General features: G+C 48.2%; 10 protein-coding genes across 10 annotated transcripts; 5 read left to right on the top strand and 5 right to left on the bottom strand.

Annotated features, from left to right (window-relative positions):
• Positions 1-527: 527 nt before the first annotated feature.
• Positions 528-1571, top strand: VTN77DRAFT_2410 (uncharacterized protein; the record flags this gene model as incomplete). The annotated part of the gene is made up of 2 exons (XM_069418247.1): positions 528-568; positions 644-1571. 2 exons carry the CDS (start codon positions 528-530, stop codon positions 1569-1571), a joined length of 969 nt encoding a protein of 322 aa, XP_069279308.1.
• Positions 1572-1760: 189 nt separating this feature from the next.
• Positions 1761-2281, bottom strand: VTN77DRAFT_2409 (uncharacterized protein; the record flags this gene model as incomplete). The annotated part of the gene is made up of 2 exons (XM_069418245.1): positions 1761-1866; positions 1941-2281. 2 exons carry the CDS (start codon positions 2279-2281, stop codon positions 1761-1763), a joined length of 447 nt encoding a protein of 148 aa, XP_069279307.1.
• A 398-nt stretch (positions 2282-2679) lies between these two features.
• On the top strand, positions 2680-3972 carry VTN77DRAFT_2408 (uncharacterized protein; the record flags this gene model as incomplete). The annotated part of the gene is made up of 2 exons (XM_069418244.1): positions 2680-3157; positions 3263-3972. The coding sequence occupies 2 exons, from the start codon at positions 2680-2682 to the stop codon at positions 3970-3972; spliced, it is 1188 nt and encodes a 395-aa protein (XP_069279306.1).
• Positions 3973-4006: 34 nt separating this feature from the next.
• On the bottom strand, positions 4007-4316 carry VTN77DRAFT_2407 (uncharacterized protein; the record flags this gene model as incomplete). The annotated part of the gene is made up of 2 exons (XM_069418243.1): positions 4007-4203; positions 4259-4316. The coding sequence occupies 2 exons, from the start codon at positions 4314-4316 to the stop codon at positions 4007-4009; spliced, it is 255 nt and encodes an 84-aa protein (XP_069279305.1).
• Positions 4317-4849: 533 nt separating this feature from the next.
• On the top strand, positions 4850-5785 carry VTN77DRAFT_2406 (uncharacterized protein; the record flags this gene model as incomplete). Its single annotated transcript, XM_069418242.1, has 1 exon — positions 4850-5785. One exon carries the CDS (start codon positions 4850-4852, stop codon positions 5783-5785), a length of 936 nt encoding a protein of 311 aa, XP_069279304.1.
• A 1354-nt stretch (positions 5786-7139) lies between these two features.
• VTN77DRAFT_2405 (uncharacterized protein) lies at positions 7140-7901 on the bottom strand (the record flags this gene model as incomplete). The annotated part of the gene is made up of 2 exons (XM_069418241.1): positions 7140-7327; positions 7382-7901. 2 exons carry the CDS (start codon positions 7899-7901, stop codon positions 7140-7142), a joined length of 708 nt encoding a protein of 235 aa, XP_069279303.1.
• Positions 7902-8539: 638 nt separating this feature from the next.
• On the top strand, positions 8540-9661 carry VTN77DRAFT_2404 (uncharacterized protein; the record flags this gene model as incomplete). The annotated part of the gene is made up of 2 exons (XM_069418240.1): positions 8540-8902; positions 8951-9661. The coding sequence occupies 2 exons, from the start codon at positions 8540-8542 to the stop codon at positions 9659-9661; spliced, it is 1074 nt and encodes a 357-aa protein (XP_069279302.1).
• Positions 9662-20836: 11175 nt separating this feature from the next.
• VTN77DRAFT_2403 (uncharacterized protein) lies at positions 20837-21249 on the bottom strand (the record flags this gene model as incomplete). Its single annotated transcript, XM_069418239.1, has 2 exons — positions 20837-20935; positions 21112-21249. 2 exons carry the CDS (start codon positions 21247-21249, stop codon positions 20837-20839), a joined length of 237 nt encoding a protein of 78 aa, XP_069279301.1.
• An 894-nt stretch (positions 21250-22143) lies between these two features.
• Positions 22144-23365, bottom strand: VTN77DRAFT_2402 (uncharacterized protein; the record flags this gene model as incomplete). The annotated part of the gene is made up of 4 exons (XM_069418238.1): positions 22144-22228; positions 22281-22475; positions 22532-23149; positions 23208-23365. The coding sequence occupies 4 exons, from the start codon at positions 23363-23365 to the stop codon at positions 22144-22146; spliced, it is 1056 nt and encodes a 351-aa protein (XP_069279300.1).
• Positions 23366-24757: 1392 nt separating this feature from the next.
• VTN77DRAFT_2401 (uncharacterized protein) lies at positions 24758-25454 on the top strand (the record flags this gene model as incomplete). Its single annotated transcript, XM_069418237.1, has 2 exons — positions 24758-25008; positions 25244-25454. 2 exons carry the CDS (start codon positions 24758-24760, stop codon positions 25452-25454), a joined length of 462 nt encoding a protein of 153 aa, XP_069279299.1.
• Between the last annotated feature and the right edge of the window lie 847 nt (positions 25455-26301).

Here is a 26301-nt window from a genome sequence, read left to right as displayed (position 1 = left end):
TCCCTCGAAGCTGAGGCGTACGGAGGTAACAATATAAAATATACTGCTATAGCGGGGTAGTTCGGAGAGACGATTAGCTGTTTATGAGCCTGTCTGTGCAGTGAGTAGCTGAAGTTTGTCAGTAGAGCTGTAAAAAAAATTGACTGCGTGTCGCACGACGACGATTTTGAGGTTGTGGAGTGGTGTCGGCCATGCCACACCGAATTTGTTTCGCTGTACTAATATTTTCCCTTCCTTCTCCTAGGTGACGCTTTTCGCGGGCCATCCGTGACGAGTGACGACAGACTTCCGCTGAGAAGTTAGAACGGAATGGAATATTGGAAGCTTTTTTGCCCTTATCGATAAGGGCTTTCTCCGGTTCGACCCCGTGTTGGTTCCCCCTCACTATCACTGCCTGGGCTGGTTGATTGGGCTGTCCACTCTTTCTCCAAGGACCAACCATCACTCGTTAACTATTCACGACTAGTTTGAAGTTTTCTCGCTGTACATACACGTGTACATACAGCTAAAAATAAATACTACGGAAAATGGGGAAATCGAACCTGGACTTGATCAATGAATGTGACAAGCAAGTACTCCGCAATGACCACAGTTTCAACTTGCTTAATTCAATATCACTAACAGGTGGCAACAAAAAATACAGTTTTCCTTACTATGAAGACAATCCGGAGTTCTACAAGGCTCACTTGAAAAACTACCACGCTTTCAAAGTCAGTGGCTGCAATGCTGTGCTTGGCTATATCCCCAATGATGTCGTCGAAAAGTTCCACTGGCTGGAAGGCTGCTGGAACGTCGACTCTTCGTCTCAGACCGTCACACTTGCAGCGCCGCCAGATGCGACGCCGGCAGTTCGCAGTGAGATAATGTCCCGTACGCTGGAGGAAGCAGTCAAGCGGGGGACCTTTGAGATCCTGAAGGGTTGGCGCAACGAGATGTACCCGATCTACGGGCCGGGAGGAGAATTCCTGCTTGAGATGGAACGGTCTGCCAGCCCACTTTTTGGCATCATCACATACGGAGTTCACATGACCGGCTATGTGGAAGACGAGCAGGGCCTCAGGATATGGGTTGCCAGGCGGTCGCGGACGAAACCGACCTACCCTGGGATGCTGGACAACACTGCAGCCGGCGGGATGAGCACCGGGGAACACCCATTTGAATGCGGGGTTCGTGAAGCGATGGAAGAGGCGTCCATCCCAGAAGATGTCTTGAGGAAGAATTTGACGCCAGCAGGGTGTATCACCTATTTCTACGTCCGGGACGCGCGCGCAGGCGGAGAAACGGGATTACTTCAACCCGAAATAGAATATATCTACGATCTCAAGCTGGACGCTAGCATCGTACCAAAGCCGTGCGACACGGAAGTGGAAGATTTCCGGCTCTGGACCGTTGACGAAGTCAAGGAATCGCTGCGCAAAGGGGAATGGAAGCCTAACTGCGCAGTGGTGGTGATCGATTTCTTCATCCGACATGGAATTCTGACACCCGAAAACGAGCCTGACTATCTGGAGATCATCGCCAGGATACATCGCCGCCTGGAGTTTCCCAAAGCATCACATGCACATCGATAGATATCCACAGACAGGTTCGAACCTTGCAGATCCAGTAACAGGAGGACATAAAACGATCTTTTTGATTTGAAGTTTATCGATTCCCGAACCCCCGTTCAACGCCAACGCTAATGCAGGATTTATTATTTTTTTTCTTTTATCCAACCCAAAAACAATTGAATGTGCCTGTGATGAAAGGAAAATAGAACTCTATTTCTTCAAGAGTAGATAGACGTAGTCGATTCTCAAAGGAACGAGCTTGCTGTACGGTCCGTCAATGTATAACAGAAGCCCTCCAAACGAGATAAAAACAGACCTGTAGTAGATCAATCAAGATTAGTGCGATTCATTTCGACCGACAAAAAGACAACAAAGAAAATAGCAACTTACATGTTGCCAGTAGTCGACCCCTCCTCAAAACGGTATACCTTCCCATGGCAAACATAGTCATATTCATTGGCAAGCGTCTGCTCCCCCATCCCGACCTCTCTCCAGCCTCCCTTCCCGGGCCCCGGCGCGCTTTCATCCTTGCCGTCGAGCGACAGCGTCGACGCCAGCGCCATGTGAATAGTTTCCCCGACATTTAGCGGATACAGCTCCGTGTTCACGTCGAGCGTGAATGTGGTCAGGTTGTCTGTCGAGGTGCAGCTGATGCGCGACACGCGGTCATATTTCTGCGAGTTGATGGCTGTGATCGTGAAGGTGTCTTCGAAAAGCTGAGGGTCGGACATGGTTGGTGGTTGCGATCGGATCGATGGCAGGCAGATGGCTTGCTTCTGAATTATACGGCAATCACTCTGGATCTCTAAGATATGTGCGTGCGCAGAGGTCTTTTAGTTTGAGCTTCAGCCAAAAGATAAATAGCGAATGAAGTCTCCAGCGATATCGCTGGGAATAATATGGTTTGCGTGTGTTGAAGCTCAAAAGAGACCGGCCGATGAAGCTTTTTCTAATTCTCTTATTCTCTTAGCGCGTTGTTTTTGGGTCCGCGGAGCTGCCCCGCACTACCATTGGTTGGATCTGGAAGCCTTTCTAAAAGAGTTGACATCTCAGAACAAAATTTCAGAATAGAAAGCTACAGCTACAGCTCTGTAAGGTCTTTTTCGAAGTGCCTTTCTTCTATACAATTATGTCGTTTCGCAGACGGAATATAGGTCTCTCGCCTGGAGCAACTCGCGATTCGCCGTCTCCTACGTCAGCGCAACAACCCCCCGCCGCTGCCCCCTCCGCTGCAGAATCCGTACCTGGTGTGCGGCCTTCCCCCGACGATGGACGGCCAACGACGTCCACGGGCGCCCGTTCGCTGGACAATCTACTAGCTGGGCATGCTGGGCTCCCGCTAGGGAAGATATTACTCATTGAAGAGAATGGGACCACGGATTTTGCAGGGACGTTGCTGAGATACTTCGCTGCCGAGGGTGTGGTACAAGATCACAACGTGCACGTCATCGGAATCGGTGAGCAATGGGGGAGGACTCTTCCTGGTCTCATAGGACCGGCAGATTCGATAGAAGACAAAGTGGACAGGAGGAAAGAGGAGAAGATGAAAATTGCTTGGAGATATGAGCGACTAGGAGAATTTGGAACGGGGATCGCCGGATCAAGAGGTGAGCTTGTCGTTACTGGCCAGCAGCTGCATATCTGTCCCTGGTTTGTCCCTGCTAGTGATTACTTTCCAGCTCATAGAGCTTACAGCAAGCTGACTTGGATAGCCCCCGCTCCAACAGGAGATAAGACTACAGATGGAGGCGCAGCAACGAAGCAGCAAGCCTTCTGCCATGCGTTCGATCTCACGAAACGCCTCACCCATCCCTCTCTCTCTTCCATCGATTATATCCCTCTCACGCCCTCTAGAGAATCACCGTTTATCCAGGTATACAAACGGCTTGTGAGCACTATCACCACGAGTCCGCCGAACACGGTTCATCGAATTATCATTCCTTCCCTGCTCAACCCCACAATGTATCCACCCGAGGCCAGTCAGCCCGAATATGTCTTGCAGTTTATGCATTCACTCCGTGCCCTTCTGGCCAACAATGCTCATCGTGTCACAGCAATGATCACACTTCCGCTGGCTCTCTACCCTCGATCGACAGGTCTCGTACGATGGGTGGAACTGCTATGTGATGGGGTTATCGAGCTATGCCCTTTCCCACATTCAGCGGATGCAATTGCAACTTCAGGAGCTGCAACCGCCCATGAAGAGCCACCACAAGGCATGCTAAAGACACATAAGCTCCCTGTGTTACACGAACGAGGAGGGGGAAGCGATCAGAATATCGGAGAGGACTGGGCGTTCACGCTAAGCAGACGGAAGTTTGAGATCAAACCATTCAGTCTGCCTCCCGCGGAGGGCGACAAGGAGGCTCAACAGGGCAATACCGACAGCTCAATGCCCAAAAAGGCCGATCTTGAATTCTAGAGCGTATCGTGTAACTCTTCGCGGAGATGCTCAGCTAGCGATCATGTTCTTCCTCGTATTGCTCTTCCCTGATCATTTCGTCCAACTCGATCTGCTCAGACATGGCAGATCCTGTGTTGGTCATTGTGCGAAGATAATGTCTGTCATATGCATCGACTCCGGGCCGGATAGATAATCGACGCAGTCGAGCACGAAAACTGTCCCCAAGACAGGACGAAAGCGCAAGGAATGCTATACTGAATGTGAGACCCGAATTGAAACCGCGCAGTAAGCGATCAACACTAACCTACGAAAAGCAGCAGCGGACCAAAAAAGACCAGACCCATGAGCAAGACGAAATTCATGTGGGACTATAAATAATGTAAGAGAGAAACGGCAAGCAGAAGCCGAGCATGTAATTGTGTAGCAGCGAGAGATACTGTTCTTGAGGAAGGGCGGGCCCTTTGAGCGGGCCGAATCCGATTGTCGGAATAAGCTGATAGCCTAAAGAGGATAAGCCCGATCGTCTCGTCCATATTTTTTTTCCCACTCCCACCACACCAACATTTTCAAACATAACTTCGCAGCGCTACTCTGGCTTTGCAGGTCAAACCCAGGGTTTGCTGCGTTACATGGCCTAAAGGTAAGCCTACTTCTTTCTATTGCTTCCACAGCCATTCTCTCGACGTGATTATACCCATACATAATCTGTCAATCCCCTGAAGCTCATTAATTTATCTCACTAAACGAGCATTCTGTGATTGAGAAACGTATTGAAAATGATCTCTCCAATACAATTTCTTCATTTTTCATTCCATAAACGCATCATCAGATCTTGTTACTGACGATTCTGTCTGTACAGGAATAATAGGAATTCTTTCATTACTTTTTCAACCTAATGGCGATCATACCCGACCTTCCCATACCTATATCCTTCATCTCAGGTCGCTATCTCCTCTTTTCAGCAGATGCGGTGACATATCTTCGACGGGAGCACCACATTTGCGGTGTCTTAATCGGTACACTTCCGCAAGCACCGCAGCAAAATGTCTTCTTGGGCCTCCCTCTAGAGTTAATGCCCGAAGAGGCAAGAATCTTGGTAGAGAAAGGGGTAGCATACATTGTTGATGAAAGCAAATCTCACAACCTGGGGATGAGAGCACTCCTTGAAGAAGACAAAAGACGGTATCTGCAGGACTTGGAGCGTGAAGGACTTCAGGCTACTCGGGTTCAGGCCGAACGAAAGGAGCAACAGCGTGAAGAAGCGTTGAAGAAACTGGCGCTCAAGAAGACTGCCAAAGCTGGGTCTTCGGAACTGCAGGATGCGTCCGAGAGTCCGTCTGAGGATCCGACTAGTGCCGCAGATGATGCTGACTTGAATCTTTTCGGCTCGGACCCTCGGCCTGGCAGCGCTCTGTCTTCAAGAGCATCCTTGATGACCTCCGACGCGCCGCCGATGGGCATCACCCCGGCGACTTCGTATCCTCCGTTACCTGCCCAAGTGCCCAAGGAGTATCTCATGCCTCTCCCGGACGTACCATCTTCGTATCCGTTGTTTGCTCACCTGCACTCACAAGGCTACTTCTTGTCACCAGGTCTCCGGTTCGGGTGTCAATATCTGGCGTATCCTGGAGATCCCTTGCGTTTTCATTCTCACTTCCTAGTAGTCGCAGCAGACTGGGACCAGGAGCTTGACCTGATGGAGATCGTCGCTGGCGGCCGACTGGGCACCGGCGTGAAGAAGGGATTCCTCCTGGGCGGCGCTGAGATAGACGACCAAGACCAAACCGGCGGTAAAGTCCGGACATTCAGCATTGAGTGGGCAGGGATGTGAGAAGTTGTTTCTTACCGTACATTCTTCGAGCTCTCTTCGATACCCACAGGGGTTTATATTGCTCTGTAAATGGGCTGAAGCAACCCGTATGCATGCATGCATGGTGAGAAACCATGCAACCATCCCGATGCATACCTCGGACCCTTACATGCGAGCGGCCCCAAGGTTGGGACATGCTGCCCAGCAGCTTAGCAGCTTATCCTTCTCCCTTGGCCCTACCTATCAATCCTTCGTGGACTGGACTGTTCAGTTCCACGTAAAGCGAGGCAGCATAGATATCCGAGTTCTGACGCCTGTGCTTGAGAGCACTGAGACAGAGAAAAGAACAAGGATTGATGGGATTAGGGGGGCTTCAAGCGTGAAGGGCACTTGATTGATCACCTTGCGATGCGCAAGCAATAATCACTCGATTTGAGTAGTGCTGACAGACATTACACACTACTGTACAGTTTGCGCGCATTGCACTAGTACTAATATTAGTACTAGCAATTATCTCTGAGATACCAAAAGTGAAATAAATCATTATACCCCTATCAAAATTAAAATTCAGGGATTAAGATAATAATGCAAGGTCCCGTCTGACCTTCTCTACTCTGTATGTACAAAGATCTGTTGCTAATTCCGTAAATAAATACCCCTCATCCACCGACGGATGAGCATCGAGAGGGGATGGATGAATATCCATTCATCGCCGCTCTTCTTCTTCTTGTGTAGTAATACGCTTCTCCCCCCCCCCCCCCCCCCCCCCAATCTCCTTCTTTGGGTTATTTCTCTCACCAAGATAAGATGAACGGCTTTGATCGCAGCTATGACAGCGTAAATTCACTTCCACCTCCTAATGAATAGAAAGATCGAGTTGTGAGACTAACTAACTACCTGAACACAGTCGACTTGGACGACCCCGTAAATCTCAATTCCGACTCAACGGATATGCTATATCGGATAGGAATAGGAGGATGCCGACGTTCTGATCGTCTTGGATGGCTCTGGAGCCGCATGTCATCTCTGATCAGAGGCATTGATTGCCGGCGACTCCCCAGACATATCGCTTTTTTGCGGTTCTGTAGACAATATTCGTAATGTGATAGCCTGGCGTCCCTGCTTCATCTCATCGTAACGCTGTTCTTAAGCGCTTGTTCCGCCTGACGGGCAAAAGTCTGCTCTAATGCAGACGATTTCGATTTGGATTGCCTCTTTGATAAAGGCATATCGTATAACCGACATGGGGCGGTTTTGCTGGAGAGAGGAACGAAGTTCTCATAGCCTCCGTCCTAAACGCGGGAAAAATCCTTCTGAAAAGGATTTTCCAAGGCTTAGAGTGATAACCATCCGAATGCGTGCCTTTCTGGTACGACTAAAGATAGTCGATGTTTTTCCACTTGAACTTTTTGTTGGCGCGATCGACGGGTCGGTTCTCAAATTGACTGCCGTGAAGCTCAAACACTAGCTCCTTGGGAGGCGCCTTGTCCTCGGTGTTTTCGCCATCGTCTTTGGTTGGTATAGGGACCGTGAAGCGAAAAACAGTGTGTTCTTTCGGAATTGCTGCAGAGAATACGGTCAGTAGAAAACCAGCAGTTAGCAGAGAGCCTTACTCACTCTTGGCTTCATCTTTCTCCGTCACGACTACAAACGTAAATTTGGTATCTCTGACCACGATGCCCTTCATGCCAACCCTGCTGGCGCATCTGCTGCGGACGACTTCGATCTCCGCGCCGTGAAAATCCGCGCTCGCCAACTTGCTACCATGTGACAGGGCCGTCACCGGAGTATTAACTCGGCGATCCTTGATGTCCAACACCTCCTGCATATATTCCACCCACAATTTGTGCAGTCCTTTGAAGATTTCGTATTTGCATTCTTCCTTGGGGATGTCGTAGATGCCAGAAATGCGCTTTTCCCGGGCGGAGAGCGGCTTCGGTTTCTGCTTGCGATAAAAGTACTCCTTCTTGCGCAAGCGGTGCAGACGTCGTCGCGAGCGGTTGTCGGCCGGTGTAGGAGATGTCGGACGAAGGAAGAGAGGCTTCTGCTTGATTCGTTCCGTGAACAGTTGGCTCGCAGTGTCGGGGGAGTGGGCGCGTCGGAGGAGCTCGTGGGCGATATGGCTTTGAGAAGCCATGGCGGGACGAAATGGGACAAAAAAAAAGGCTATAGGTTACGACGGACTGAACGAGGAGAATCGAAATTCAGAGGCACTGCAAAATATTTTCGACGGACATGGGTAAAGAGTTGCTAAGTGTAGGGAAAGCTATTTTTGGCCTGCGGTTGCGAAGATGACGGCGGGACAGCAGTTTGCAGGCTTGGCAAAAGGTCAACAACTCATTGCAGTCCCTTCTGCGAAAAGTGACGGTGAGTTTAAAAATTAAAAGAGTTGATGCTTTAGAGAGAACATGGACAAGACATGACAAGCAGCCAAAAAAAAAACAGATGTGAGTGTGGCAAAAAATGAAGTAAAAAAAATAGCTCCAACTCTGATAGGAACAATTAAAGTGAGGTTATGGAGCTCCCTGCTTGGAGGCGGCTGCCCTAAGAACTGCCCCGCAAGTTGCTTGCTAAAGCAACAATGCTGGAGCATCTTCCACGGCAGCTGGCGTCCAGCAATAGGCGTTCAGTTCACCTCGGACTGCATGCCGATCCCCCGCATGATGGATGTACCTAGGTATAGATATAAAGGCGTCAGCGACAATAATGGCTCAGAAAGTACCTCATCTAAAAAAGATTTGTCCTGTCTGATAGCCTCATCGTTAGTGAAAGAAGATGGCGTCCGTCGAGAGCTTTCCTGATCTCCCACCTTTCCCCGACGACGTGCCAACCGCTCCCCTCCTTCGTCTGTCGCTGGAGAAACTCTTGAAGCGTGATAGAGAAGAATTTGAGAGATTTTGCAAAACTTGTGAAGACATAGGATTTTTCTACCTTGACCTTCAGCATTCAGACCAGGGCGAATCCATCCTCGCAGATGCAGATCAGCTATTCAAAGTCGGCGAAGAGCTCTTCTCTCTGGACCTGGACGAGAAGAAAAAGTATGACTTCAGCAAGATGAATTCCTATTTTGGATACAAGGCGCAGGGTGCTGCTATCGTGGATAGACAGGGAAATCTCGATCGGAATGAATTTTATAACGTCCGTTTCCTGTTCGCTGATTCTATATAAAATCTGACCGCATTGTAGGTCTCGAAAAACGATATTCTCGGAGTGACAGAACCACTGCCAGCGCCAGATCTACTGACTCGGCACCGACCACTCCTGAAATCCTTCATAGAGACTGCTCATTCCATCGTGACTCTCATTCTGGAACTTCTGAATGAGCACCTAGGCCTTCCACCGTCAACATTGCCGAACCTCCATCGCCTCCACCAGGTAAGTGGAGACCAGGTACGCTTCATCAAAGCGCCTCCACAGCCTCAGGACGACAGACGCACGGCCCTGGGAGAGCACACCGACTTTGGCAGTGTTACCATCCTTTTCAACCGTCTTGGAGGGCTTCAGGTTCTCCCGCCGGGTGAAGATGCTGAATGGTGTTACGTGAGACCGCTGCCTGGTCATGCAATTGTCAACCTGGGCGATTCCATGGTGAAATTTACCAACGGACTGCTTCGATCCAACATTCATCGTGTGGTCTCTCCTCCCGGCCTTCAGGCCGATACGACGAGATATAGCCTCGTCTACTTCTCACGGCCGGAAGATAGCGTCTTGTTGAAACGACTGGAGGGGAGCAGTCGCATCCCGCCTCTTCCTGCTGATGTGGTCGAAGAAGAGGTCAATAGCAAGGACTGGATCATTCGACGAGCATTGGGGCGTAGAGTGGATTTGCATGAGAAGATTGATTTTGATAAGGGTGCGGGTACGGAGCAACAGAGCCGCAGGATCAAAGTACAGTAGCCTGAAAACAATCTACTTGGGATACAATGTACGTTTGACAAGATATCAATATCTCTTATACTCTAGCTATAGTTTCCAGAACTTTCATTTATGCTCACCTTGAGAAAGATCCTCACAAGTCCAAATTTGCTACGATCGTCAAGAGACTGAGGAACAAGTGTCCCGACTCCTTCTGGACTATTCCTTCTAGATGTATTCTTTGCTAAGAGTTTACTCCGCTTTGCTACCCTCACTTGCCCTCATCTCGGCCAAAACACACTCCGAGACTTCCCTTTACAGACGTGTCAACGCGACTTCCATGACAGATCACCCTCAGGTCTGGTCAAATTTCCATCAATTTTGGGCCCAGTTTACTGTGAAGAAAAACAAACAAACAAACAGAAATAATACTGAAAATGAGGTGAAATAAGCACATCACTTAGCCTTCTCAGAGTCCTCCAAATTCTGTGACTGATATGCTAATACTCTTTTCACTGATCTGAAATCTGGAACAGATGCCAACTCCCGACAGATTAGGAATTTAGTGACACAAAGTGTGCCACTAGCCAGCAGTGAATGCAAAAAGGAAAAACAGGTGAGTGAGGCGACCTGCCATTATGCAAGAGAAATGGAAGTAACGATCTTGAACTAGCTTGCTGTGGCTTTATAAAGCGTCTTGTCTACCCATTCCACGCACATCATATCTGATGTTGAACAGCCAACTCTTCTTGTCTTTACCTTCTCTTCTTTCACTTGTCACCTTTCCTTTAAATCACTGGTAAAAGTCACACAACCTTGAGTGCAAAGAACATTATGTTCCTTGTCACTGGAGCCCAGCTCCAGATCAACCTTCTTTTCTACATATACCTCAGATATTGAAGATATAAGCCTCACACCTCCACGCCCATGACATTACCATGACCATGACCATGACCACTCTGCCTTGCACATCATGTCTTCTTTCACCCAACCTTGCACTTCTTTCTCTCACGACCCCTCTCACAACCCACCCTCTGTGACAGACTTCCTGCAAGCGGGTCAAGAGAGAATGAATATGTCTCAGCAAGTGATGTTTCCTTGTTCACTATGTGTTCCATATTGGATCCAGACTCATGTATACTGGTCTCTGATTAGTCTCTGAGCAAATCAGTGCCTACAACGCAGTCCCTCGAGCAGGTCAAAGAATGTTGAATGCACAGCAGTGAACGAGGACGATATTCCCTGTGTTTATCCCTGGGTATAGTATATATGTTTTCAGGGGTATCTTTTTTCAACGGTGTTTCTTGATCGAGATGTAAGCTCCTCCCAGCGGTCTTTTTTTTTTTTTCAAATTCGAAGCTATTCAATCGAGCGATCTAACTATGGACAAAGACATCCTCGCGAATCAACCATCCACAAACGGGCGGGATACGTCGTCAGAGTCAGAGTTATCAGATCTTGACCCGGGCATCTTTTCCGATGGTAAGCCAATTCTTGAGTACCGGTCTATAATTGTTCTCGAAAGCTAACAAGGGTTATAAAGACGCGTTTGATGGAGATTCGTCTGTCACGTCGAGCCCGTCAGCCAGCAGTACATCCACACTGCTGAGGGGCTGCTCGGAGGATGCATCAAGTGCCGACGATGATTCCAAGGCAACCAGAGATGGACGCAATGCGTTTCTAATTTCTAACAAGAACGTCCTCCTCCTTCTCCTTCCTGAGAACAACTATGTCTGGAAGATTTGCGAGGCCTCAACCTGGCATGATGAAGAGACTGTCCCATCTCAGTCACTCCCAACCCAGCCGAAAGGGTATGTCAGAATGTTATATCAATTGTGTTGAATTCAGATCATGTTGACAATTATCAAGTAGGGTCCGGGCCGTCTTACGACCCCATCAGATGGATGGGTTGTCCTTCTTGGTCTATCTGCGAAGGAACGGTGCTGCTGGCATCTTGAGAGATGAGATGGGTTTAGGGAAGACCCTCCAAATTCTCGCACTGTTCCAACATGTCAAGGAGAATGAGCAAACTACGTGAGCAAGCCGGTCTCCGTTTCTAGTCGTATGCCCACTTAGTGTTCTGCGGTCGTGGGGAGACGAGGCCCGAAGACGGCTTGAAGGATAAAAGGAGTCAGGAGCTAAAACACATGCACTGCAATATATCCCTCCTTCAAGGCTCTGTCGGTGGATATCCCAGAAAGGGAATACAGTTGCTCCCAAAGGGGCAGCAGTTAAGAGATATAGGGGACTGAGAGGTGTTGCCTCTAGTTGAGCGGGCTTAGAGGGCTTTCGCTTGTAGGATTTGTCCCAAGATCGACGCTTTTTCCATTCCACTTTAGCATCATCGTACTTGATTGCCTCATCATAGTAGAGTGTGGTGACTGCAGATTGCACAGCTTCTGAACTGCCATGGATCTCAACTGCAAGCTTCCAGGCAGCTCATAAGATTATACCGCCGCATCCGCATATTTGTGGTAGTTTCCCAGACACCCTGAAATCTTGCAGGAAGACTATATATCCGGTCAAGCTGATTGACCAATTCCTTCGGGAGGGCATATTCAACTGTCACATCAGCTGGTAATGCCAGATGATATTCTGATCTAGTCCGAAGGCAGTTGAAGCAGCATCGATGGTCATCGTCCGATGGCGGCAAACTACTGGGACTGAGGTTGAGCGTCAGCTTTCTCCAAATCCGCATGATCAAGCTGTGCTGAAAGGTCCGGGATGGCCTTCTTTTCAACTGTGGTATCTGCCATTGCTGATTTGCAACCTTGGGGGGATCAATTGAGAAGCTGTGCAGAAAACGAAGCAACCGTCCCTTGGAGTCCAGGGGCAAGCCAATTTTTGTATGAATCACACTGTGAACATTATCATTATCTTTTCTAACAAATAATGCAAACTTCATTGGATCTGCGCAACGGCGAATTTGTTCTGACAAATTTATTTTTTTTCTTTTGTAGGGGATGTACCGCGCGGCGAAATTGGCCGTAAAACCATGTAGCCGTGCTTCTGTCATGTTGATCTCCCTTTCTCCACCAACTAAGTCTTTGTCTTTGTTTTTTTTTTTCCGAGGTCATTCTGTTGGCGAGTAGCCTTGAATTAGCATTGTGTCAAATCCTCAATAATAGACTCAGGCTCTGCTATCTAGACAATGTTCGGTGCTCGGCCCGAAGTAATCCTTCCCACTAGCTGGAGCTCGGAGATCAACAAAACAGAGCGCCATTCCTACTGAAAATAATATTTTTGCGGTAGTATAAATCTCTATAAGAAGACATACAAAGTAACATCTTTGACAAAGAGAGCGTTGGAGTAGAAACATTCAAGGTCATGATTTAGAGGCAAACTCGGATTCAGCTGATGCTTTTATTATTTTTTGCGATAAAAAGAACGAATCATCTCATACGTCCAAGCAGCACAATCTTGAATAGAATCTTTGTAAACATCCCAACCCGAAGTGATGAACACCTGTAACGCAGCCTAGAAAGGCCTATCCTTGTAGGGGGTGCCAGGCCCAGAAACATTTATATATTAAGTTATCTAAATGTGAGTTTCATAAAGAATTAATAAAGTTCCTTAGGTTTATTATGGGATGTAACAGTATATTAATAAATAATAGCTGGGTTAATACTATCTATGAGTAGCTTAAGCTTAAGTCCCTAAAGGATATCTGGGTATTCCTAAGGTTTATAGGTTTCTTTTGGCGCTTTATTCACCAATATTTAAAAATTACCATACTACTCCTAGAGATGCTAAAAGAGACGCAATATCAGTTTTCAAAGAACTTTGTTTTAGCCTTTACAGCTTACTAGGTATTTAAGGACTTAAAGATTACATTTATAACTCCTCTAGTATTGTAGCATTTTGACCTAAAGAAACCTATTAATACATCTGGTTTTATAGTGGCTAGGATCCTATTATAGCCATGAGGTAAGGTATAAGAGAGTAGCCAAGTACCCAACTAGCATCTCGTGGCATATTATTCCCAAAAGATGAATGAAATATAATAACATTATGAAGTCTATGACTAAGAACTTATGGCAATTGTTGAAGCCTTTAGAAAATGATATCACTACTTAGATGGTAGTTGTTACCCTATAAGGGTGCAAACAGATCATGCGAATCTACGTTATTTTTTTATCACTAAGAGTCTGACGTTAAGGCAGGCGCATTAGGCACAACTCTTGGCTGGTTATAATTTTATGATTAAATACTAGCCGGGCAGGCTAAACGCTGCCGATCCGCCTTTGAGGCGACCTGATTATATACCCTCTGAGGCTGAGGAAGATCAGCTCAGGTTGCTGCCTATGTTGCGGAAGAAATTGATGTTAGGGGTATGTAGCTTCCTCGCTGTTTCCCTCTATCATTCCAGGCTGGATTTGGCTGCGATCGTTCTCGTGGACTGATATCTCCGCTCGTGTCTACTGCTCCTCCCCTGTCTCCTCGACTGTTCTACTGGTCTTCTCAAGTGAAAGATGGGCTGACGTCAATGTCGTTGCAGCGATGCCACCAGCACCGACAGCGAGACGACCAGCGTGTCGTCCCACATGGATCCCGATAAGGCCAGTATCTACTCCAACACGGACCTGACAGGCTCGGAGGTCCCTGCATTTTGATGCCAGAGAGGCAGAGGGTGCCATCCTTCTTGCTGTGGAGGCTGCTTGAACAAAGCAGAGCTCGGCAAAGAAACCCTGCACCTTAAACAAAAGTCAGACCTCTCCTAGCAGTGTAGAGGACAACTCGGAGTTAGATTCCAGTGACGACAACAGTGACGACTCTTATATAAACCCAGATGTTAATACAGATGACGGTTTGTCGTTCGACAGTGACAATGATGGCTGTGCCGACATGACCAGAGTCCAGATTGGTCAGCTGCGCAATCACTAGAAGCAGTAAGTCAGGATCAGTGGCCACCTCATCATGGAAGACAGTACTAACCATGAGCAGGTACCGTCGGGAGGACCAGAAGAAGAAGGGCAAGTTATCTGCAGAGTTGAAGTGGAACAGCCCTATCACAGCTCTTCATACTGCAACAAAACATGACCTATCCCGATTCCTTGACTGGTGTCTCTATCTGCAGCATGGGAAGGGCAATTGGAGACTAAAGGGATATAAAAAAATCTGACTCTCTGGACACCAACTGGAAGATGTTTCTCCAATACTATAAGCTGGCAACCGGGAACCCTCTCGACACCAGACTTGGCTGGTAAATGAGAAAGGTTTGGACAAAAGCACCCATATCCTGCAGGACAACTTGAGACTGAACTGTCTTGCTTTACCTTCTTGCAGAGCATTCAACAACTATTAGATATCTAAGAACAGGAAAACACTCCCATGTTCATCAAGGACCTGGTTTCCCTACAGGAGACTGTCCTCCCCATGGACAGATTGATTGAGTCTTTAATTATTTAATCAAGTAATGAATGAATGCCACCCAGGCAGGAAACGGATTCAAAGACACTTCTCTATATATACTGTACTTATTCTACTTATTTTATATATTTATATATTTTATTTATGAGCCTTACAGGTCTTGCTTTACTCAACTGGTTTGAACTTTGAAGAGAATTTTAAATACTTGTTGTTCTATGCCCGGGACTACCTACTGTAGATAGTAGTTTTCATCATCTACTTTCCAGGCGGGCTCCCTACTCATATTCCTTATGATATTCTCTTCACTATATACCTTGTGATTAGGGGGTGTTTATTATCTACGCTCCAGGTGGGCTCCCTGCCTATATTTGCTATTATCCCTTAGTAGCAAGTATTTGTCTCGCTGATACATATCTCTTGCTAATAAAGGGGCTAGGCGTATTTCATGAATTTGGTGTGGCATTCTTTTACAGCCATGTGACAGTGTGCGAAACGGAAGTTAAGGTTTCTATAATATAGCGATGTATGTACACTACATGTACTGTACAAGTACCTGCAAGAGGAATTAATTCGCTCAACTCGGGGGCCAAAAAAGATACCTCTTCAGTCGCACTTTTTCTTTTTGTTTTCTTTTTTTTTTTTCACCTTAGGTACTGTACATAGCTGCGGAGTCCAGAGTGCTAATAAATAATACATGATGCACGAGCAAGTCGCATGAGCAAGCGAGCGAACGAACGAACGAACCTAGACAGGAGCAGCATCTAATGCGCTGTAGTAATTAACTAATTAGGTAACATCAACGGGAATGAATGCAGACAGCGGAACACGGACAGCAATCCTATTCGTTTCCACGTCGTTGGGATTGGGGGCCGAATCCGGTGAAGAATGCATTTGAGGGATGTGTACGGAGTATTGTGTACCTAGGCAGGTAGGTGGTAGGTAGGTAGGTAATTATGGGACATTAACTACGTAAGTACGGAGTAATTAATTAATTAATCTGACACAGTTGGGTGGGTTTTATTCCGTTTGTTGTACTTTGAAATATGTACTACATGTACAGTACAGGACAGGACATAAAAATTGCAGGTAGTGTTGATTGATACTCAAGATGAGACAAAACAAAACAAAACAGTAAAACAAGCAAGTAAGTGAGACTTATTTACCTGCAAATCGATACTATAATATCGAGGAGAATGGAGTAGAGGTATTTATTTATTCCTATAATGTGAGAAGTAATCATTTCTTGGAGAGATAAGTGCCTTCCCTTGCCTGACTGCATTTAGATTATTTACTTCCAAGTCAGTTGTATGTACTGTACAGTAATTTGTCCTATATAAAGAGCAGTCTATATCGACAGGTTAAATAATAATAAAAAAAATAACCCTTTGTCGAGAACATTACACAATAAATAAATCCGAGAATATGCCAAACTGTTACGAGAATGTACTGTGCATACAGTTACGTGCTCTGTACATACATGCCAGGACAAATAGACAAATTAATTAATAGTCAATACAGTCAGAACACTCGAAGGCTGGTGTCGTTCTTGATTCGTCCTCTAGCCGAACTGAATTAATTCTATTACTTAATTATTCCCATTTACTCCGTACGGAATAGTGTGTGTACGGAGTACATACATTGTGTGTGCACAATTAACTTCATGCCACGCTGTCGGTTATGCACTCTGTATGCACTGCCTAATGGCAGTCACCGGGATGGCCTCCGGCCGGGCCGGCAGCGCAGGTGCTACTGCAGGACCATCCATCCAGGAAGTCAGAAACTGAGTACGGAGTACGGAGTATACAGTATGCATGCGCGGGACCATGTGTGGTTTGGAAGCACATCCTATTGGTGACGAGGATGGGCGGGACATCGGGCTGAGAGTGCAGAGTGCATACTGGCGGGCGGGAGACGTGATGTCTTCCCGTGTCGTCGACCATCAATCAATTGAATCTCAGACCTCGAACTTCGAACACAAGTCACGAAGCACGCTGGACAGGATGAAGTATTTATTTATTTATTTATTTATCCGCCAGCGAGCGGTAGACACAGCCAATGCCATCAGAGAGGGATAATCTGCTTGAATCAATTAACTAATAAGATGCCGCCCCCCAAACCCGTCCACCATGCCTATATGCGTTGCTCTACAAAAAGCATCTACAAAACCTCCAAATCTTGTTCAAAATGGATTCCTATGAAATTACTATATAAAAGGCACTTGCTGATTATAATTCTGGCAAATTTAGTTCCCTCTAAGCAGCTACTGTAGTATATGGTGTCCCAAAGATAACCCTATATAATTAGAAGGCTGGTATTACTATAAAGCAAATTAGTCATTTTGACGGCTCATCCAAAAATGAATAAAAATCATATTGGTAGCCTAGATACTAGAATTCGAAGCTAGGGAGAAGGAGAATCAGAACTGTGGGCGAGGAGGAGTGTGATATATCGAAGCGAGAACGACCCGGCCCTTTCCTAATTCGGAACTATCGCGTGACCACTAGTCACCTGACCAGACTTCTGAGCCGCGCCGTCACAAAAGAAGGCTATAGATGAAGCTGCAGCTTATGAGGCCTGTATTCAGGCCTATGAGCCCGAAAAAGAAGCTAAAAAGGCCTCAAAGGCTGTAGTAGAGGCTGGACTATAATCTCATTTATTTGAATGGCAGGCTTATTAGGGAGTGTTGTGTATAGCTTCAAAAATAGGAGTTCAATCGATTTTTTTCAGGTGGACGGGTTCGGGGGGCGGCATCTTAACCTTCCGATGAACATGCGGTCAACATGGCATATGCTGTGTAATCAGCCCAAACTCAAACTCCAAGTGGCGAAGACAGACGTATCGGAATCGGATGCGTCATCTTTCTTTTTCATCCCTTAGGTCGGTACCTCGATGCGGGGAAACTGCACGCACATACATCCTGGTATCGGCCACTCAAGAGTCAAACCATTTAAGCGGTGCACCTGGGCACTGTACCGAGTACGGAGGACAGGACAGGACAGCGACACGGGATCATCGACACCTGCAGGCTCAGCGTGCTAGCTACATAGTCAGCCACCTGAGCGGTACTCCGTACAGGCGCAAGTCGGAAAGCTCAGAGTCATCACAATGATATGAAGAATTCCTATCCTGTCACCGACTCACGGGGCCAGCGAGTTCGCACTACTGACTCGACTCGTTACTCGCGCGGTTACCGTTAGTACTCCTTACTCTACGGAGTAGTTACCTGGAGGCAGTCCTACGCACAGACCACTGACCTCACTGCCGGGAGTGGGTCACCCGTCGGGCGGTCCGGCCCGATTTCCTTCCAAACTTTTTGTCCTGTGGATTGCGCTGTGGGGAAGAAAAAAAGAAGGTCCAGAAGGAAAGAAAAAAAAAACACGCAACCACGCAGTCGGGACGAACAGGATGCATGCATAGTAGTCGCGGAAAAAAGGGCGAAAAAAAAAGGTCTAATTTTGTCAGACAAAAATTATGGATTTATTTTTTGGGCCTTTTGAGACGCGTTTGATGATCTATCTGGGTCCTCGTAGCGGCCGTTAGTAGTACCACTACAGAGTACAGACCTACTACTTGTAAGTTGTACCTGTCAAGTTTAAATCCCGAGGATCCGGGTCATGATCATGATGGCATGACATGACGACCGTTAGTAGATGGATCTTACTGTACGGAGTACTCCGTACTTGCTAGGATAACTGCCAGAGAAGGTTCCGGAAATAAAAAAGGCGGTAAAAATATTGACTGATTCACTGACTGATTGAAACTGCAGTTATTGCCTGTTACCAGCCTCGACAGGGCGAAATACGTAAATAGTGGATTATTAGTGAGTTTAGATTTTGCAGTTATACAGCACGGAGTACGGAGTATACTTCTGTAGGTGATAATTCTTAAGAAAATCCTTGTATAGATGCCTAGTCACTACTATCTATGTTTCTACTCATGTACGGAGTACTCTGTAGACTGACTTCCAGACTTCTAGACTCCGTATACACCGTACATCACTCGACCGAAATCTCGTCTCCTCGCTTTACGGAGTGCTCCGTACTCTATTTCGATCCACTCGACCCGGCAGACTGGCAAGCTGTCACCATTCTCCGCGAAAATGATACGATCCCTTCGGACAGGTACAGTACGGACGGAGTTAGAGTACTCGGTAGTTGACATTGTATTTCCGTACCTGTCAACTACAGTAGTCCGTTCAATAGTCAATAGTTAAAAGTTATAGTTATAGTCTGTCGGGCAGTCTGTCTTCAGTCCAGTGCCGACGGGTCGGGCAGCAAAACTGTTTACTAAAGTACTCCGTAGTCACCTCCTTGCCGTATACTGTGTAGAGTATAGACTATCTGTCAGACTCCTTGATGATATGATATCATCACGTATTAAGCACGCTTTAAACACAGCTTTAAAAATAAAAAGAAAAAGAAAAGAAAAGAAGGTTTTACCGACACTACGGAGTAAAGTAGCTAATTACAGTACCTAGCGACTTAGATAGTGATGATAGACTTGGTGATAGTCACCTGTCATCTACCTCAAGTCCTCCGCAGGCAGTAGTTTAATTGTTTAAAAAGCAATAGTTAACTCGCAACTAACCCCCTTGCAGGCAAAGATGAGATAGGATGAGATGGGATGAGTTATTAATAATTCCTTAGTAAGTTGTCCATACATAGTGCTTACATAGTTAGGGATGATCTGGTTGGATCAATTAATTTATTAATTCCCTGCAATAAGATATAAATAATAAAATACTGATATTAATGATAATATAATATCACTATTTGACACGACAGTAAGTACTCCTTACTATTCAGGAGTACGGAGTAAAGGAGTAGGTACCTATTCAGGAGTTTTAACCCCCCTGTCAATAACAATAATAATGATAATAACAATGTCACTCTGTACAGAGTAGAATTTTAATAGTTACAATGATAATAGTATACTTCGTACTTCGTAGTTTTAATGATAATAATAATAATAATGATAAAATAAAATAGGCTCCCTCGGAAATAATACTCCGTAATCCCAGCTGATTCAACGCCTGTCTAATCTAATCTAAACGGGGAAGTAGGGCGCGATGGGCTGGGCAGCTGGGCAGCCCTGCGGATGTGGCCGTTAAGGCTAGGTAGGTACCTTAGGTTACTCCGTGCCTAACCGCAGGAATGGACGAATGGTAGATAATACAGTCAGTAAGATTTTTTTTAAAAAAAAAAAGAAAAAAGAAAAAAAAAGAAAAGAAAAGAAATAAAAATAAACATGAGGCTCACTCTGCTGAGTTTCCAAATCATCGATAAGGCACTACTGTACGGAGTACATACGGAGTAAATTCACCGATTCCTATCTTCATCACATCATCGGAATTACATGCCAGCCTGACTGCCGAGATTGACAGTCCGTCAATCAGCCAGCCGGCCTGCCTGCCTGCCTGCCTGCCAGCCAGACGACAGACAGACAACAGATGACCGGGGTCCCGGTCTATTGAATCCTTGTCTTGTCTTGTCCTGTCTTGACTTGACAGCCAGCCTAGCTACACCGCTAGCTAGGTTAGGTAGGTACCTACCTAGGTTGACATTAATGTTATTGCCGTCCACTTAGTGGGGACACTGGCGGCATTCCCTAGTACCAGGTACCCTATCAATGGACGGCATTCTCGCGAGGTTAATTCTCGGGCCGTTGGACTAGTGATGTAGTCTATATTAGTCTGCGAAGTCCGTACGGAGTATAGGGAGGAGTCGATGGCACTGGCACTGGCACCGAGATTGACAGGTAGTGGACCACTGACAGTGACAGTCGACAAGTCGTGTCGACAAGGACAGGCAGATTATGGTCGACTCCTATGGACTGGTCTGTAAACCGTTATTCTGGACGTCTTGTCTTGCTGCCTCGGTATCTCCTCCCGACAGAGTACGGATTACAGTACGACAGGCTAATGGATTTCCCGCCCTCCTTGCTACTCTGTCAGTCCGAGTCGTCAGTCAGTCAGTCTCCTGCATGACGCGGATCCCAGTCAATAATGTCATGTTCATCCTGTCAATCAAGTATCATCGTACGTGGCAACTAGCAACTAGCAACCAGCAACCATTGACTTGTAGCTTTTCCGGTCTACTCCGTACGTAGCAAACACAACTTACTCCGTACAAGACTGAATTCAATTGATCGCCATGACAGACGCTCTGACCCAATCCGGACCCTGCGTGAGGCCCGCAACCCGCAGCCCGCAGCCGCAGCATCTTGGGCACCACCGCACCGCCCCCCTGGGCCGTCGCCATAGCCCAGGGCCCAGACAAACGATTCATGAATCATGAAACTCGCACACGGGCCCTCCACTGAATATGGTATGATTCAGCAATTGCCCCATGCCATGAAACCGCTGTGTAGGGAAAGAAGAAAGACGGGATGAAAAAAAAAAGGCCTCTTAGCCGTTGCAGGTTTAGTTTTTAGTTGCCCATGCAACAGGCTTGTCTTGTCTATTATTATTGACAGGAGTTGAAACTTGATGCATGGCGTGGCATGGCGTCGGCTGCAGAGGGATTGGTAACCAGTCGATGCTGCCGAGGCGCAGCACGCAGGGTTCTTTCGATGCTTCCATTGCATCCATCGCATGATTTCGCACCCTGGAGAGCAGGGGGTTATCGTCATCTAGTCTACTGCCGAATGTCTTCATGTATTTTTATAACAAGCTGGGAAATTGCGAGGCGGGTAAATTCATAGCACTGTGGTCTGGAACACGCGTCCTGCTGGTCAGTGAAGGAAAAGATAGCTAAAAAAGATAGCTGAAAAAGGAAGCTGGAAAAGACAGCTAGTCTCGAGTCTTTCATTCAAAGGATTGTTTTGTTGCCAGTAATCTAACCAATTCATAGTCCACCACATGTACAATACCAATAATTAGCTGGTTAAGCGACAGAACAATTATGCCATGCAAATCAGGCTGAAAAAAGAGTGACGACAGAGCTTGTATTCTGATTGTCCAGCTCATAAGTTCAGTTCATCAACGACGGTCGTAGCGGGGAGAAGCGACGCTCAAAACAAGGCGATCGCAGTAGTAGTGCTAGCAAAGGAGGACATCTGTCCGGCGATAAACTGGCTCCGATAAAAAACAAAAAAGAAAAGCGAACGAACAGAAAAAGGCGACAAGGCGAACAAAAAAAAAATCGACGGATCCGTTACGTGTTGATGTTCAACTGCGCCAGTCGCTCTTCGACACGCCTGACAATTTCGGGATCGGGTTCCGGTTTGACTTTCTTCGGTCTGCAGAATGGTCAGCAAGGATTCTCAATAGCAACAGCAGAGTTAGACGTACGGGTCTCGGATTGTCTGCGGACCCTTCTCCTGCCCACAGTTGGAACATGTCCTCTCCCCCGGCTGATACAACGTCGAACACTGGTGGCAGATCCAACGCACTCGGCGGCGTGGTTTTCTCCAGACTCGTGGGCGAGGCTCTGGCGGAGGATCCGCGTCTCCAGGATAGCCATCCGGGTATTTGTGAAGCTTGGCCCTGCATAATCAATCAGTATGACAAACCTATCGAACCACACTGTCGGGGATACGTACGGGTCGCGAGGACACTTCTTGCAACGGATATGGTGGCAGTTGGTGCACTCTTTGGCATCGCCAATGAAAAGCGTCTGGCATCGGTGGCATGTCCGGCGAACCCGCTGACGGATCGGTTTGCGGACGAGATCCTGACCGCCGGTCCGGGAGGGAATGGTCAACACAGGAGGCTTCGACTTCTTCGGCTCGTCCACCTCGATTCGTTGAGCCGTCTTGCCCTCCGCCTTGGCCTTGGCCCTCGCCTCCTTCTCTTCCTTCGATCGGGCAGGCGGGTAACGAGGGCACTTCTTGCAGCGCACGTGCTGGCAGCCGACGCAGACCTTGTCGGCTCCGAAGGTCGTCTGGCAGCGGTGGCAGGTGCGGCGGACCCTCATGCGAATCGGCTTCTCCACGCGCTCGACGTTCAAGTTGCGAGGCGACATCCATTCCTCGGGCTCGAGGGTCAAGCCATACTTGGCAAAGAGAGCGCGAGCCCTCTCTTGCTGCACCGCACTCCAGCGATAACCGGTAGGCCGGTTCGTCGCAGCAGTCGTAGTCGTAGTAGTCGCCGGCGGCTTGCTGGTCGTCGGCGTGGTCGCAGTGGCAGTCGCAGCAGGCTTGGTGCTAGAAGCAGATTTACTACAAGCAGATTCAGATCAGTATGCAATTTCCCGGGCGGATTGTTCGTCATGCTCACGCTGCAGCTTTACTGGACTCGCCGCCAGTCACGTCCCCAAGGCTGGAGATGGACAATCTCTTGGAGCCTCTGCGCAGGATGGTGCTCATCCGCCGCACGTACTTGGAGAGGCCCTCCCTCTCGGTACTGGGGCGCTCAGAGGATGGTCGTTGAGACATGTTGACAGTCGAATGGATTGATCAGCTAGATGTCGGAAAAGAGTAACACAGTATATCCTTCTTGGCCGGTCGGAATCATGCAATCCACAGCGACACTCAATAAATTAAGATGCGAAGCTCCCGACGGTTTGCCGTAACATCCAGTGCGACGGCAGACGGAGAATAAAAAGGCCGGAAGAACGTCTCCTCACTGGCGGTCAAGTACCCGATCCGATGCGCTGGAACTGAAGCGAACCTGGAAGCTGGAACACCTGGACGAGAGGGTGATTGATCGTGTAACAATAAAAGTCTGGGCGCAGATTCTCAGCGGCTGACAGCCTACGGGAAGCAGGATCCGCGATCAAGTGATTGGATAGGCAGCAAGTACGCTTCCGACACAGACAGCGGCCTTGTCGTAAAGACAGACAGCCTTTGAAAGGCTGAGAGGCGAAGAGGAAGATGGGGGAGAGAGGGAGAGGAAGAGGGAGAAAAGGTAGCAGAAAACGGTAATATTGAAGAGTCCCAAGACTGGGGGAGGGAGAGAGGAGGCGGTATGGAGCGGTAGTAGAGTAATAATATGACGGTGGACACACGGACAGCCAGGTCGGGGATGGGGATGGGGCTTGGGATGACGAGACTCGGACCGTCACTTAGGTACCGTACTTTAGCTTCAGGTCGCCAGCAGCGTAACTCCCTACGGTGCGATGGTGCGATGGTTTCGCACGCATCGAGTAAGGTGTGGCATAGGATACGGGCTTCGGTAAGGTTTTGGTCGCTACCTAGGGACGGGGCTAACTAATCTAACTAATGCTACGGGCGCTGGACTTGGGAAGAGGGGGACGATCCGACAGACGAGAACCCTTTTGACGGCGGGAACCAGCAGCGGCGGTGGAGAAGGACGAAATTGGCTCCTGCCTGGTGGGTGTGGAAAACACAGCCGTGGCTTGCGAGTGGAGGGAAACAGCGAAAGAGGGCAAGAGGGAAGGAGGGGCCTGAGCCCGCGGGACGACAGTTTAGGGGCGCAGCTCCCGAAGGAAGGAGCCTACCAGAGGGCTAGAAAACAGGGCAAGAACAGCCGGACTGCCGGACTGCCTACGTCGGCCGCGGAGGAGGCGCCAACTCGGGCTAGAGGTACCTACGCCGTCGCCCTAGGTGAGCAGGTACGGAGCAGGTACTTTAACCCTTCCGAGGCAATCAGGTGCTTTGCCGGGCACCGCGGGCGGTAGAGCCTGCCGCCTGGGACCTGGGAGGTACCTAACCTAGGCCCCGGCTAAGGACTGCCCAGCCTGCCAGTTCCAGGAGCCACGGGCAGCCCCACTCCTGCTATGGGTGTCACTTCGCCCCCGCCGGGTACCGTACAGAGTACTCCAGATAACTTCGCCGTGGCATAACCGCTGGAACGGGAATCTCATGATGCTCTCGAATCACAAGAGCCTGCTCCTTTTGAAACGTAGCTTCCGCTGGAGTCTAGAATTTGGACTCGAGGACACAGGTCCACGGCACGACCTCGAATCAGCCGACGGCAACATGCTGCTGGATGAGTTGTCTGATGAACTGGCGAGGATCATGCCACCGACCATGGCAGGTCGAGCAACGGCAACGTGGTCCATGCGCACGATAGCGCTTGGCGCGTCGAGCCAAGAAGCCTTCGTCGGGGACCGTCGGTGTGTCGGTTCCAGAACAGCTTATTTTAGGCTGGCCTCCACGCTCCAAAGCAACCATAGTTCGCGCACGAGCGGTCGGTAGCCAGTAGCCCGTAGCCTAGGAGGAGGAGAAGTCTTCACCGTCCGCGTGTTAGACCCGACAGAGCGGTCAGCAGTACGAGTCAGTTTGTACGGAGAATGGAGCACAAGTTAAGAAGAAGAATCCTAGTGATAAACATATGATTATTGTTAACAGTCCACGGCGGATCCTCAACCCCTCATGGACGGGACGATGGGCTGGGGCTGGAAACACCATGGTCGAACCCAACGGCCACCCCAACCATCGTCGTTGCATCCATATCCAGAAACCCTTGATGCAGTCTGGCTCCGAGTCTATTGGCTGCGATTCGCCAGCAAGCCCGGCTGCTGCCACTAACCACGGGACTCCCGCTAGTTCGCAAGCGTAAGCGAGCCCCGCTAGCTGATCCTCTCGGACGGAGTCACCATTCGTCCGAGATGCCTTGTCAACCGACTTGACAACGTGCCTGTCACTTCCTATCCAATTTTCTTCCATATTAATTACGCAGCTGGCTTGTACGGAGTATAAAAAAGGTACCAACCTCCTGCATACCTCCCCCGCATCTAACGCGTCGGCGGTAAATTACCCAGGACGTGTGGTCACAGCGCATCCATTGCTCCCGACCGTTGACAGCAACAGCGACACACCGTATACCGAAGATTGCAAACTTGCAGACATGCATGCACCGTTCCCAATTCGCAAGTCCAATTTTTCTTCCTGCATCAGCTTCACCGTCTAGATTCGACTAGATTCGACTACCTCGATTGATTACAAAGCAGCTTCAAGTGCGGCCAGCCATGGTTGGGTGGATTAATCGCTGAACGAATTCCGTCTGTCGTGACGTCAGCACCTGTTGAAGATATACAATTATGACACCCTGATCGACCGATCTGAAGGCTCTAGATGTCAGATCTGGTTCAATCTCATCAATCGACAATGACATGGAAGAGCAGCTTTCTAGAATCTGGTTAAGTAACTTGCTACCATGGCGATTGTATCGTGCAGGGGTGCCTGCTCTCACGATTCAGGCTCCAGCCTTGTGCGAGCTGCTGCAGCTGCGCCGCAGACAAGTCCTTCGATTGTCGGTCGACTTGGAAGTTTTCCAATATTCGAGTCGGCGCAAGTTTACATGCCTGGATAGACAGCCACTGACGAGATTATGAGTATGACCATGACTCGCTGGATGATGCTCCAGAAATGGCGGGAAAAAAAAATTCAGTTCTCTCGTTGCAACT

The sequence above is a fragment of the Rasamsonia byssochlamydoides genome (genome assembly GCF_041956645.1).
Source record: "Rasamsonia byssochlamydoides strain NRRL 3658 unplaced genomic scaffold VTN77scaffold_18, whole genome shotgun sequence".
NCBI classification, from domain to species: domain Eukaryota; kingdom Fungi; phylum Ascomycota; class Eurotiomycetes; order Eurotiales; family Trichocomaceae; genus Rasamsonia; species Rasamsonia byssochlamydoides.
The sequence above is the reverse complement of the archived record's forward strand: the minus strand, read 5'-3'. Positions and strand labels throughout refer to the sequence as shown.